The sequence below is a fragment of the Triplophysa rosa genome, linkage group LG13 (genome assembly GCF_024868665.1).
Source record: "Triplophysa rosa linkage group LG13, Trosa_1v2, whole genome shotgun sequence".
In the NCBI taxonomy this organism is placed as follows: Eukaryota; Metazoa; Chordata; class Actinopteri; order Cypriniformes; family Nemacheilidae; genus Triplophysa; species Triplophysa rosa.
In genome coordinates this window covers 1,578,194-1,593,315 of record NC_079902.1, presented here as the reverse complement: position 1 = coordinate 1,593,315, position 15,122 = coordinate 1,578,194, and the positions used below count along the sequence as shown (strand labels likewise).

Genomic DNA, 15,122 nt, shown 5'->3' with positions numbered 1-15,122 from the left:
GCCATTGACCAACCAACAGCACGAGCCACGTGCTTGGTAGCCCTCAGTGTCAGGTCAGTTGCCCGTCCAAGCTTTATGACTGCCTTCAACAGTCACCATATAGGACATGCTGACCAACACTGATGCCACCCTGCAAGGCCTAGACGTCAGAGTGCGACGTGATTTGATGTGAGGTTGGGCCGTAGATGGAGAGACATGATTAACCATTTACATACCACTGCTTTGCCAGGTTGGAAATGGCGTGGACATACAGACAGACATATGATCTTCCTGAAGAGCAGAAATGTGAGGAGTGATGGGCTGAACTTGTGTTTTAAGACATGTCTGATTTTATGCCTCAGAGGCCAGTGCTGGCTATCAACCAAACAATTCTCGTGCAGAGATTCTGACGGGTCTGATGCTGGTCAGTTAAAAGTCCTGGTGTAGAAATAGAAACGCTGTAAGGGCCAGTGCTGGTCTCACCCAGCCTCAGATGGTGTCGGTTGTGCGTGTTACACTTCAATTTAGAATTCACTTTCAGCTGCGTTCTCCTGGGAATTCCATTAGCAGATATTTCTCCGGAGGAATACTGGACAGACTAACGGCAACTCATAACATGCCGAACGTGTCAGACCACTGCGTCTTTATTAATATGAAAATAGTTCTGTGTAACAGACACACCCACTTTGGAGGGAAAGTGAAAAACAGAGGAGCAATTTAGAAGGTTAGCAGCATCAGGGGACTGCTTTACAACATTTTAGCAAAGGTACCGTAGAAAAATGTTGAGCTCCTGGCAGAAAGTTTGATGCAGAGAAATTCTTTGTAAAGAGCCGTGGGCTCTCTTATTGTAGATGTACTGTATGCTTTCCTGGGAAAGCTTTGGAACAGACTCTTTAAATTTTTCATTAGATACCTTAAGAGTGCTTAATGGGCTCTTGGCTGTTAACAACGCAACCATAAACAGACCTGGACGTAACACACACACAGCTTTTAACACAAAAAGCCTTCATCCAACACACTTTTGTAAGTTCGTTCCAGTGTAAAATGTCCTTTATGCTTGTTAGTCCGATGTTTCTGGCTTTTGCAACAGGAACCTAGCAAAAAATGTTCTTCAAGAGCATACAATATATGTACTTTCCATTGACTAGGTGTCTATGCAACGTTTTAATCATCTGCAATTTTTCACCCAGATCTCCAGTCATCTTATTTGTATTTGATTATATTGTCTGCACACAACAGGCTGTGTCCTTTAATGTTTAACTATAAATGCTGTAAATGCTGAGCGTACTTGAACATGGTGATCCCACATATTCACGTAAGAGCAAGTTGTTCTGTTTTTCTTTTTTTAGCTTTGTCCATTTCCAGGTCTTGAGGGAGCTGCTCCTTTGGGACACTGGAGAAGCCGAATGTGGTCATGTTTAAAAATGAGAGCCGGGCTAAATACATTGACACCTCCTCACACTGTTCTTCTGCTTTCTCATAGAGCTGCAGACGACTGAAAGATGAAGCTCACTGCATTCATGCTCCTTCTCATCAGTTCAGCGGCATCCATCAATCTTAAATACATCTCGAAGAGGAACTCAGGTATGGCAGGCAGTTTTGGTCCCTTACAGCCTCATTTCTGACCGAGGAAACGTGGACAGTTGGATGAACTGTGAGAGAGTTGTGTTATTGCTGTGGTGGTTCTTCGGTTGAAACTCGTGGAATGATGGCTATGTGGAATGCAGTACGTTGTAGATTCGCTAGACCATACAATCGACCACAGAAAAGAAACCCCGCTTCTGATTCAGTTAATACAAAAGTAATGAAGTGGTTTTTGATGAAATTGTGCCGCACATTTTCTTTGAGGGAATAGCTCGGGCTATTCCAGTCTTTTTCCACATCCATTGTGTGTGTTTGTGTGTGGGTGCGGGTGCGCGCTGAGCAATTATGTTATCAGCACCAAACGGGCATTTATGTGGGCGGTAAAAAACATAGAGGCAATCTCGACTGTCAGTTTCTCACCCAGCGAGAGATTTCAGAGTTTGGCATGTATGTTTTACTGTGGCACCAAATAAACAGATATGCTTCCTGTTTTGTTTTTAATATCCACAATTAACTGTGAGATACTGTACTTGGTGTCGCAATCTGAGGTGGAAATTTATAGTTCTGCTGTACGAAATGTTAGTAGTAACATACGTAGGTTACTGTCATCGTTAAACAGTCATCATTTCAAACCTGTATGAAAGCATTACTGGAACGTGAACAGGTGCCGGTTTTTGTTTCCAATGTCGTTATGTATTGGATTGATTTGTCTCAATAGGAATAGTGCCATCTTTATTTCAGAAAACAAAAGGAGATCAGCACAGTCGCAGTGTATTGCAATTCTCTTAGATCCTTAATTTAATTAAGTGAGTTTATTATGTGCATGTGCTTTTTTATTGTGCATTCCAATTAATAGCAATCAAACTGCAGTTGGTTTGTTTTGATTTAAGCCATAAGAACTCAAAAATGACTGCTAACTAACAATGAAACACAGTAAAAACACGGTAACAATAAAAAGCATGATTTTTGAAAATAAAAAAACGGAGTCATCTCATTTTGGAAACAAACTCTTTGTTCAGATTTTTTCCCAGATCGTTGCAAGGTTTATTTAACAGTCCAGAAGCCCAGTAACAATGGCTCAGCTGTTATTGAACTGCCTGTGTATAATTGTTTTGTGATAGCCTGAAGTCATTAACGATCAAGGCTCCCAACATTTCAGCTTTTACACACATTGCGTTGATGGAAATACACTAAAAAGCCAAATTCAGAACATATTTCATACACCATATGTGATATACAATGGCTCGATGGTGATGAAAAAATGAAATAAAGAGCCACAGGCAACCTTTTTCTCATCTTCCAGCACATTGTTTAGTAGCACACTGATCTATCACATTAAAATCAGCTAAGCCGTATCAGATTTTTGAATAAAAATAATGATCTTATTTGATCTCACATTGTCTTTTTGTATTCTGGACCGTCCATTGGTAGAAAGCCAGAAGACACTTATTGTCATGTTCTAACTAAAGTATATGACCGAATATTATGTGCATGAAAAAAAAGATATATATTTCTAAAGAAAAAGTTGTGTTTGCCCTCACCACAATGCTACACAGCAAAATCGCCAGTGTTAAAAATGGTCAATTTAACACTCCCAGTGTATATATAATCCACACTATGGAAGTGTGGATTACACCATGAGAGTTAATTTGACCCTTTTTTAAGAGCTAGTCTGAATTCTGAATGGTCTTCATCACATCACATGGCTGTGCAGATGCTCGAGTGTTTTTTGCTGTGGGCATTGCTACATGGTTTGTGGGGTTGACTGACCCAAATAGGTCAAAAAGCCAACCCTGCAATGATTTTATGGTTTTTAAATAATAGTTTGAGTCCGTCCTTCAACCTTAAGTGTGTGGGATTTCACCTGTTTTGTTGTCCATCAGGTGTGAAGTGACAGCACACCTCTCCTCAACAAACTGCATTAGAGGAGTCGTTCATGTAAAGTAAGCATCAAACCTACATCACTGCGCTAATCATTATCCTCAGGCAAAGTATAGCGCTACAGTATTGAGATCTGTTGAGAAGGACTGTTAAGCATCTGAAGTTTAAGTTGAACCTTTACCAGCAGGAGTGTCCGTGAAAGTGAGTACAACTCAAACAGTAAGGTATTGCAAATTCAGCCTGGCTTGACGTTTTTGCTTAGAAAAAGAATGTTCTTTCTCTGTGTAGCGCGTTCACTGTTAGCAGGAAGGAAAAGGACAAGGTTGGCGAGTCTGACACAGCTTTATTCAAAAAAACCAAACAAAACAGAGCACCCAAAGTAAACAGTATAAACGTCCACGGCTTCTCTCTCAGCCTGGCTTGTGTCGCTCGGAAGTCAGCGTAGGTCCTCCTGGCTGACTGGAAGGTTTGGGTCGGTGGCAGCTCGTGTGGAGTCCGTCTCTCCTCTCCCATTGTGCCTTCCTCTGGTGCTTATATCCTCTCTCCGCGCCCTTACTGGAACGAGACACAGGTGTTGGTCGTCTGTAATTACTCCACTCACTTACCGCTCGTCTCCCGGCTCTCTCTCCTGCTGCACACCTCGCTACACCACGCTCCCCTCGCCACATACCCCCACCGCCTGACTCAGGCCGGGGAACCGTCCGGCCTGCAGCCCCCCCATTCCTGGAGAGGAAGTCGGCTACAACCATTCGCGCCCCCGGTCTGTGGACCACCTGGAACTTAAAAGGCTGCAGCGCCAGATACCAACGGGTGATCCTGGCGTTGGTATCTTTCATGCGGTGGAGCCACTGCAGGGGAGCGTGGTCCGAACAGAGGGTGAACTCCCGGCCCAGGAGGTAATACCTAAGGGTGAGAACGGCCCATCTGATGGCCAAACATTCCTTTTCAATAGTGCTGTACTTAGCCTCTCCCTTTGAGAGCTTGCGGCTAATGTACAGCACTGGCCGCTCCTCACCCCCCACCTCCTGTGCCAGGACAGCACCCAGGCCTCTGTCCGACGCGTCAGTCTGCAACACAAAAGGGAGAGCGAAGTCAGGAGAGTGTAATAGCAGCCCGCCACACAGGGCAGCCTTCACTTGGGAGAACGCCTGCTGGCACTTCTCTGACCATTGGACCGGATCTGGCGCCTCCTTTTTAGTAAGATCAGTCAGCGGGCTGGTGAGGTCCGAATAGTTGGGCACAAACCGTCTGTAATATCCCGCCAGCCCCAGGAACTGTCTTACCTCCTTTTTGGTCTTGGGACTCGGGCAGGTCGCAACGGCTGCGGTCTTATTAATTTGCGGCCGCACTTGCCCGTGCCCCAAGTGGAAGCCCAGATACCTAACCTCCACCCGCCCAACCGCACACTTCTTCGGGTTGGCCGTGAGGCCGGCCGCCCTCAGCGCACCCAAAACCGCCCTCAAGTGTTGGATATGCCGCTGCCAGTCATTGCTATAAATGATGATGTCATCCAGATAGGCAGCGGCATATGCCGTATGGGGACGGAGGATACGGTCCATGAGGCGCTGAAAGGTGGCCGGCGCCCCGAACAACCCGAACGGAAGCGTTACAAATTGGTGCAAACCGAACGGCGTGGTGAAGGCAGTTTTTTCTTTAGATAATGGCGATAGGGGGATCTGCCAGTACCCTTTCGTTAAGTCCAATGTCGAGTAAAAACGAGCCGTGCCTAGCCGGTCCAGCAACTCATCGACCCGTGGCATTGGATAGGCATCGAATTTCGATACCGCGTTCACCTTGCGATAATCCACACAGAACCTGACCGAGCCGTCCGTCTTGGGAACCAAAACTATCGGGCTCGCCCAGTCACTGTTGGATTCTTCTATTACCCCCATCTCGAGCATTGCCGCTAATTCCGTCTGAACCACATTTTTCTTGTGCTCAGGTAAACGATAAGGCCGGCTACGAACCACGACGCCCGGCACCGTCTCGATATGGTGCTGAATGAGTTTCGTGCGTCCCGGTAGGGGCGAGAACACGTCTGCGAATTCCGCTTGCAACTTGGCAATGTCCGTGAGCTGGGAGGGTGAGAGGTGATCTCCCCCCGGAGCCAGAGCGATGGACTGCGGTTTTGTATTCGCTTCTGGTCCCAGATCATCCTCTCCACTAATTACCGTCGCCAGCAACACGGGCTCCACCTCCTGCCATTTTTTAAGGAGATTGAGGTGGTAAATTTGACGCGCCCCGCTCCTATCGGTCCGTATCACTTCATAATCAAGATCTCCCACTTGCCGTGTGACCTCAAACGGCCCTTGCCACTTGGCTAGTAATTTGGAACTCGAGGTAGGGAGTAATACAAGCACTTTTTCTCCCGGTGAAAATTTCCGGAGGTTGGTTCCCCTGTTATACAGCCGGCTTTGTTTATCCTGGGCCTGTAACAAATTCTCCATAGATAGCCGCCCCAGTGTATGGAGTTTTGTTCTCAGGTCCAGGACATGTTGAATTTCATTCTTGCTGTTAGAGGGTCCGTCCTCCCAAGTCTCTCTCAGGACGTCCAAAACCCCTCGGGGTTGGCGTCCAAAGAGAAGCTCGAAGGGGGAAAACCCCGTGGAGGCTTGCGGGACCTCACGCACAGCGAATAAGAGGGGTTCTAACCATTTATCCCAATTTTTGGCGTCCTCGTGTACGAACTTACGAATCATGGTTTTCAACGTGCGATTAAACCGTTCGACCAAGCCGTCTGTTTGAGGGTGAAAGACGCTGGTACGGACCGATTTAATGCCCAGTAATTCATACAGCTCGCGTATTGTGCGTGACATGAACGCCGTGCCTTGATCCGTGAGGATCTCCCGGGGGATCCCCACGCGGGAGATGACGCGAAACAGTGCCTCCGCCACGCTTTTAGCCGAAATGCTGTGGAGCGGCACTGCCTCGGGATATCGGGTTGCATAATCTACTAAGACTAATGCAAATCGATGTCCTCTCGCTGACCGCTCTAATGGCCCGATGAGGTCCATACCAATTCTATCGAAGGGGACCTGCATTAGCGGTAGAGGGCGCAATGGCGCTTTTGGGGAGGCCGAAGGGTTTACCAACTGACATTCACGACACGACGCGCACCATCTGCGTACGTTCTCGTGAATGCCCGGCCAAAAGAATCGGGCCATGAGACGGTTTAGTGTCGAGTTTTGTCCTAAATGCCCCGCCATAGGATTACAATGTGCCGCCTGGAAAAGCATTTCCCGGCGGCCCCGTGGTACCAACAACTGGGTTGTATCTTCTTTTGTTTGAGCGTCTTGGGCCACTCGATACAACCGGTCTTTTATAATTGCAAAATAAGGGTAGGAGCGCGGTTGGTCAGGCTGGAGGGGTTGGCCGTCTACACAGCGAACCTGTTCCCAGGCGAACTTGAGGGATTCGTCCCGGGACTGTTCCAGAGGGAAGTCATCGCGTTCCGAGAGGATTCGCCCCTCGGAACCGCGCGCTTCCCCTGTAACAGCCTCTCCCGCCTGTACAACCGCGCCGACTCCCTGTGTCTTTGGACCCCAAGCGACACCCGCACACAAGTACCCCAATAATTCCGTAAATGCAGGCCAATTGGTTCCCAAGATCAGCGGGTGTCGTAGGTGTGGGTTAACCGCCACCTCCACTCTATGCTTTTCTCCCCGGAATTGAATAAAGACGGGGATTAAAGGGTATCTCACCACATCCCCGTGTATGCACCGTACCCGAACCATGCGGCTGTTATCCAATGCCCCGGGCCGAACCAGGCTTTGATGGATGGAGGTTTGGTTGCAACCGGAATCCACCAGAGCCGGGTATGTACCTCCCCCTATACTCACAGGAATTTGGTACTCTCCGCTCTGACCGGGGGCAGCCTGTGGCGTGTCGGGAACCCGGATCATCGTCCCGACCTCCATCACTGGACACCGATCGACCCAATGGTCCGGGTCCCCGCAGCGCCAACAGGCCGGCCCAGGCGTCTCCGCCATCCGAGTGGCGGGGAGTGGAGCACGGGACGGGCGCGGAGAGAAATTGGACCCATTGCCTTCCGGGAATCCGCGGGGTGGAGCACGGTACGCGCTCGGGTAGCTCGCGGCCGGTGGGAACCGTCGCCGCGGCGGCACTCGTGGTGGACCGGGAGCCCGGGACCTGGGTGCAGGGACAGGAGGGAGAGAGAGAGAGAGAGAAGAGGGGGAGAGAGAAGAGGGGGAGAGAGAAACAGCCTCCTTAGAGGAGAGAGAGACAGCCGGAAGGGATTCGCCAACCCCGGGGCACACCACCATCTGGTCTTCCGCCAGCTGGATGGCTGAGTCCAGCGTCGTCGGGCGGTGGCACTGGACCCACTCGGCCGTCTTCTTGGGAAGCCGGGCGATGAACTGCTCCAGCACCACGCGGTCGATGATGTCCTCGACGTCACCGTTCCCAGCCAGCAGCCATTTGCGGCACGAATCCCGGAGCTGGTGGGCCATCACGAAGGGACGGCCGCTTTCGCCCAGCCCCAGCGACCGGAATCGCTGCCGATGTTCCTCCGGGCTGCGGCCGACCCTCTGGAGGATGGCCCTCTTCAGGTCGTCGAAGACCAGGAGGTTCTGGATGGGCAGTGGCCGGGCCGCCAGCTGCGCTTCCCCCGATAGCAGAGGCAGGAGACGCCTCGCCCAATCCTCCGGGGGCCAGCCGCTAGTCTCCGCCGTCTTTTCGAAGAGGTCGAGGAATGCCTCTGGGTCATCCTCCGGCCCCATCTTCGATAGCGGCAGGAACGCGGCGGTTGTCGCGGGTGCGGTCGCCTCTGCCCGAACCCCCTGGCCCATCCAGCTCCGGAAACTCTCGCGGTCCTCTCGCTGAGCCTGGAAGATGGTCTGGAATCGGAGCTCATGGTCACTCCGCAGATCCAGCAGGGCCTGGTGTTGTTCGCGGTGAAGGACCGCGAGAGATGCGATGATGTCCGCAAACGGCGTGCCCGATGCTGCCTGCATGACGGCGGTGTCCCTCCTACTTCCTTCCCGGGTTTCGGCACCAGTGTAGCGCGTTCACTGTTAGCAGGAAGGAAAAGGACAAGGTTGGCGAGTCTGACACAGCTTTATTCAAAAAAACCAAACAAAACAGAGCACCCAAAGTAAACAGTATAAACGTCCACGGCTTCTCTCTCAGCCTGGCTTGTGTCGCTCGGAAGTCAGCGTAGGTCCTCCTGGCTGACTGGAAGGTTTGGGTCGGTGGCAGCTCGTGTGGAGTCCGTCTCTCCTCTCCCATTGTGCCTTCCTCTGGTGCTTATATCCTCTCTCCGCGCCCTTACTGGAACGAGACACAGGTGTTGGTCGTCTGTAATTACTCCACTCACTTACCGCTCGTCTCCCGGCTCTCTCTCCTGCTGCACACCTCGCTACACCACGCTCCCCTCGCCACACTCTGCATTAGTGAGACACATAAGAATTGTGGGATAGTGGCCAAACGTGATGTCTGGAGGGGATATTTGCACAGGATTCACTCTTAATGACCATACAGGTTCGAGTAAAGCATCAGAATATGCAGGGCATGGTACAAACTGGATAAAGGCATTTATTTAAACTAGTATATATTATTATAACTTTCTTAAATTCGTTTCAAAGCTGACCTCCAGTTTGTACTCCAAGCACAACTACCAAAATGCATACAAAATCTTTAATACATCTTTAATGGTATATATGAATAAAGATGTCAGTCTTATAGGGCAGAGCTCACTTTTGGCCACTACTGTAATAAGCAGAACAAGAATTTTGAAAATTTTGTCATGGACTACCATGGTAGGAAAATAAACTACTATAGTAGTAGTCAATAGTGTGCCCCAGAACGGTTTGGTTTCCAACATTCTTCAAAATCTTTTCTTTTGTGTTCAACAGAAAAACGTATACAGATGTATACAAATTCCCTAATAAAATGTAGTTTATTTCCAATTCATCAAAGTTTGTAGGACAAGAACCACATTCAGTAGGTGGAAGGTTCTACAGTACAGAATGTATTTACTTGGCCGTTTACATGGGGGACGTCTCCATCTGTATTTAGGCTCATTTGAATCAGTGCTTCATCTCGGCCTTCATGCGACAATCATGTTCAAAAAGCTTGAGGACGTTGAATGAGAAGCATAAAGAAACATTTCAATATTTACCAAATAAACTGCAAGTCAATTTAGCTGATTCTTCATTCCCTTGCTGGACGCTGGACCTGTTATAAGAGCTCACAGAACTAGGACAAACACACTTTCTTCCTCCAGGCCATCACTTTTGTCAACATGGACACTTCTCTTCACGTGCATTCACAACACAACACAACACACCTTTTTCATTTGCTTTGACACATTTTTGTCACTACATAATTCTCATTGTCTTTACTATTAATCTGATATGTATAGGAAACAGTTGGTGTGTCCAAACTCTTCACTGAGAGTCTATATTTATATGATGATATATTTATTATCGTGGTATATATGTTATTTTGTACTTTCAATACGAGCGCCTTTTACTGAATGATCAAACATACAGTAGGCGATGTGTTTTCTAGACAATTAGATTGATGCACATGCAGCACACTGAAGTACATTTGCGCATAGAAGTAATAACCAACCAAACAACCAAAAGTTATACCAGTACCGTTTTCTAAAAAAAAGTGTCCTAATACAAGTTTTTGTTAGATGTGAATTATTAATGTGCAGAGTAGAGCTTTTAAAGGCTCGGAGAGACCTTCTGAGATCTGAGCAGTGTTTTGATAAAAGCAGCAGCGTTCCTAATGTAACGTCACCCTTTGACCTGAGACTGGCATGCTGTGGGTAAATGTGTGCATTATGGCGTCCAGATTGTCACACACAGCGAGAGCGTGTGAATAACTGACCCATTTGAGCCCAGTGTAATGTGTTTGGACAGCCAAGCCCCGAGGACGTTTCTATATGAGGATGTCCATTAATTGCTGTCTTAATGTTCTGCTTGAAGAGACTGACCTTAGTCAGCACTTCATCATGTGACACGTCAATGAGAGACACCGCCAGCATTTGACACTTTTCATTTGAAAACCTCATTAATACAGAATTAGCTTTTCGTTTCTTAACACTTCACACAGTCGTGAAATAATTGCCTAAAGACTTGACGATTCAGCAGTTAAGTAATCACCGCTTACTGGTTTTCATTTCAGCAAGCACCGTTCTTTAATTTTCCACTTTTTTATCAATTACGCCATTTCTTGAATAGTTGCTTGGATCTCACAAAACCATTTCAATTTCGCAAAAATTTGGCACATTTTCCTTTCAAGAATGCATATGTTTATTTTTTGTAATTCATGTTATTTACAATGGACATTCTATATAAGATTAATATAAAATATTATTAATTGCACAATGCAAACATTTTAATGGTCCTAAATGTAAGACTCAATTTACTTCATTAAAAAATATCATATATTATCACAGGTGCTGTGAAACCTTCTAGATTAACAATAATAATAGTTAACACAGCGACAACTCTTTATCAAAGATAAATGTCGGGTTTCTACAACATTCTTGGGGGATGTGTGTGTGTGTGCATGTGTGTGTGTGTGTGTGCTTGAATTGGTCCCCATGGCAACAGCATCTTGAAGCAATCACAAGTTGGTCTCTAAGACATCAGGGCAGTCCATTAGCTTATTCCCATCCTCTTCGCTGGCATTTTCCATTCTGTTCGGTATCTGAATAATGGAGCAAAATATGAAATGATTACGTTGCATTATTATGTGGGCCGGCAGAAGAATATTTTCAATCTGTGATTAATTATGAACAACAATCAACGTGTGTGGTCAGCAGTCTGATAACAGACCGTGTTCATAAATAACACGGATGAGCTTTGTTAACAAGCTTGCAAACAAGTCAGCATCTGATGGTTTGCCGATACAGCACTGCAATATGTTTCACATACAATTTCCTTTTCCAATGTGAAAGGAGGAGTGATGGCTACAAAATGATGGCTACTGACCACGCTAAAAACAAAGCCTATACATAAATCTGCAAGTTTGACATTTAGATTTACAAGATCAAAAAGCAAGAGTATAAAGAAATGCACATAAAGAAATGCAAAGACCCTTTCAAAACTGATTATTTATGTACTTGCTCAAAAACGAATTTTGGTTTATTTTAAACAAACATAAAAAACGTTACAAATTGCAGCTTTAAGCGCACAAATAAACAAAACTGAAAAGATCCAAGAAATACATGTAATACAAAAAAAGATATGCTGTATAGTGAGATGTATAAAGTATCCAGTGGTTCATATCAGGTAGCATTGATCGGCGATACTGACTTTTTGCCAAGAGAAAGCAATTTTTAGACACTCTCTTGTTTCTCGATGATGCATAAAGTGCCAGCGTCAACATAAATGTGTGCTATTAGTCTATAATTTATGTCCCGTTCGTTGGAAATCCACTTAAAAAGTAATATCTGCTTTGTGCTGATGTGTAATCTTTCCATGTGGCAAATGATCACCAGGAGTGATTTCCAGTTGGGTTTGTAGCTCTCTTAAAGCACTGATGTTTACCCTAATTTGCTGTCTTTCTTCCCCTGGAATACTGCATCCCAAATTAAGCCCACAGAACACAGACAGCAGCCCAACTGTCTGCTGCTTTGTAATTAAGCCGTTCACTGATCTCGGTAAATCCTGTGCTATGTTATTACGCTGAATCCATGAAGGCATGAATTATATCATTTCCAGAGTTCACAAAGATCTCTTTTAAAGGACTAATTTGGACGCAGTTGTGCGACATGTATATTTACCTGTGGATCACATGTCATAAATGCAGGTCCACTTGCATTGTCCACATCACCTACTACTTGGTGGATTTGAATGATTTTCAGTACATAACAAATTTTTGAAAAAAAAGTGTAAATTGAGTTTCATCAGAATGCATAATGTAGCTTTACCCCATAGACGGTTTCATCTTAACAACATAAACAAACGTTACTGTGCAGGCGCACTTTTGTGACCCCCAACTGAACTTCCGGTACACATTCACAAACAATAGAGCGCCTGTAGATTATTTCTAATAACAATCAAAAGAAACCGAGAAGAACCGTTACTTGGCTAAACTTGTCTCTCCAATATTTTGAATTTAGACTGCGATACCAAGCTCAACCGCTAGATGTCAACCGGTTACCATATGGTTTCTTTAAATGCGCCCGAACTACAGGACCCATTCCACAAATTGTTTATTTAATAAAATGAACATACAAAAAATTCAACAAATCATTATTTAATACGAATATTATACAGTAAAATAATAATACAAATTAATATGAACATAAATTAAGTAAAATATTAGTAGTTATTAGATATCAGACACTAGCCAAACACAAACAAAAACAGAAAGTTAACTGGGGCTCAGTGCGCGTCCGATAAAGCGGTCTATATAGTAGCTTTTATTAGGCAAATTGAATACTAATGCTTTTACTGTTTATGTTGTTTGTGCACTTGTTGTCTGTTCCACCTACCCGTTCTCATCGATCTGCGTATAAATAACACGCTATTGCAATATCATGTTATATGTATACCAAAGATCAATGGTGCGTGTATATGATATGCCAATCAGGGTTCGTACGGTCATGAAAAACCTGGAAAAGTTATGAAATTTTAAAATCGAACTTTCCAGGTCTGAAAAAGTGTTGGAAAATGAATAAACCCAAAAAGTTTTTGAAAAGTCATGGAAATTGTCCAAAGAATACCTGTAAAAAATAAAATATGTTTAATTGCTCATTTTAACTAATTGGTAAATCAGGCGATCTTGCGAACAGGCAAAGCAGAGGGAGTGCTCGCTGCGAGAGGGCCCTTGCTGCAGCCAGCAACGTAACGTAAACGTAAATGTCTCTGATAAATTATGGATGTAAATTTAGAAAATTCCAGGAAAATGCCGATTTAATAATGCGTGGCTTCATTCAGATAAGTATAATGTAAGGTTTAAAAGAGATCATCATCCAGGATGTGCAAAATGTCGACTCTGCAATTTTTTTTTGACATTTCGAACATGGGAGAGGCAGCGTTAAGTAGCCACGCTAAAGGCGCGAAGCACCAGTCTGCTGTTGCGCACGAAGAAACTTTGAACCCCATCACCGGGTTTTTAAATCCGAGGAACGCCGTGACACCCACAGCCAGCTGTGGTGCTTCACTTAAGTCCTCCATCAAACAAGGGACCATTTCAGATGCTGTGTCAAGAAACGAAGCCCTAACTGCAAAGGTATTGTGGGCACTAAAGGTGGCTAATTCTCACTACTCTTACAAGTCGTGTGAAGATATAAGGCAAGTTTTTCCTGGTATGTTTCCCGACAGCAAGATAGCTGCCAGATTTGCATGCGGCGAACTTAAATGTTCGTATATTTGCACGTTTGGACTGGCTCCTTATTTTAAAAAACGAACTTTGTCAAACATATCGAAGCAAAGAGCGTATGTGATGTTATTCGACGAAAGCCTGAATCATTACTTACAGATGAAACAGTTAGACATGCACGTCAGGCTGTGGGACGGAAGTGAGGTGAAGACTAACTACATTGGCTCAGAGTTTATGGGTCATGAATTTTACCTCGAAAGTAATGTAGAAGTCATGGAAAAGTCATGGAAATGTATTGGTAAAAATGTGTACGAACCCTGGCCAATGTTTGCGTGCACCTCGGTAGAGAGCAGCCATTTTGAAACATACATGAAGAGGAAACACTGAAATAATTCAAATAGTACCGTTAGTGTTTGGGTTTGGGTAGTGTCATGATCTCTGTCACTCGGGTTCCCGTGTCTGTGCCTGTGTGTGTTCTGTTGTGTGTCGAGCTCGTGGCGCCTCTGTTTTGACAGCTCGCCATGTGCTCGTTGTCTGCGTCACTCACCCCGCCCCGTGTCTCCCTTTTGGTATTTCTCCACTCGCCGTCTTCGCATTCTTTCACCTGTAGCGTATTCACCTTGATTAGTGCCGTTCATCTATTATCTCGCCCCCCCGTAGTACGGGGAGTCCGAGATGGGTGCCATTCCTGTTTCTTCCCCGTCATCCCGCACGCTGATACCCTTCCAGCTGACCTACGAGGGGAATTCCTACTCCGGCTGTGCCCTCATCGACTCCGGCACTGAGGGAAATTTCATCAACCTCACAACAGCTCGTCGATGGAGGATTCCGGCCATACCTCTCCTTCAGCCGATCTCGGACCACCTGGTCCGCATTCGCGAGGGGGATGAGTGGAAGACGGCCTTTAACACACCCTCGGGACACTACGAGTATTTGGTTCTTCCATTTGGCCTCACCAATGCTCCGGCCATCTTCCAGGGCCTCGTTAACGCCGTGTTGGGTGACATTATGAATCACTATGTCTTTGTGTACCTGGATAAAATTCTCATTTTTTCTCCCTCTCTCCAGGAACACACCCGACACGTTCGTAAGGTCCTCCAGCGGTTACTCGAGAATCAGCTTTTCGTCAAGGCGGAGACACGCTGACACAGTTTCGTTCCTTGGCCATATCATTTCTCCCAGAGGTATAGAACCCGATCCCGCCAAGATAAAGGCCGTCGCCGAATGGTTGGTTCCCGACTCCCGTAAAGCCCTAAAGCGGTTCCTGGGTTTCACCAATTTTCACCGGCGATTCATCAGGGGTTTCGGCCAGATCGCCACGCCGCTAACCGCATTAGCCTTCACCAAGGTCACGTTCAGATGGAATCCCCAAG

At 46.1% G+C, this 15,122-nt stretch overlaps 2 protein-coding genes across 2 annotated transcripts in view; one reads left to right on the top strand and one right to left on the bottom strand.

Annotated features, from left to right (window-relative positions):
• The window catches only part of il1rapl2 (interleukin 1 receptor accessory protein-like 2), a 205,501-nt gene that overhangs the window by 18,783 nt on the left and 171,596 nt on the right, over window positions 1–15,122 (top strand). The window contains exon 2 of the mRNA XM_057349250.1: window positions 1,463–1,563. Coding sequence (XP_057205233.1) covers window positions 1,482–1,563 — 82 coding nt within the window. The 5' untranslated portion in view covers window positions 1,463–1,481. The remainder of the gene's footprint in view (window positions 1–1,462; window positions 1,564–15,122) is intronic.
• On the bottom strand, window positions 3,836–8,836 carry LOC130563594 (uncharacterized). The gene is made up of 2 exons (XM_057349251.1): window positions 7,284–8,836; window positions 3,836–3,999 (listed from the first exon to the last, which is right to left on the bottom strand). Exons 1-2 carry the CDS (start codon window positions 8,415–8,417, stop codon window positions 3,997–3,999), a joined length of 1,137 nt encoding a protein of 378 aa, XP_057205234.1. The 5' UTR covers window positions 8,418–8,836; the 3' UTR covers window positions 3,836–3,996.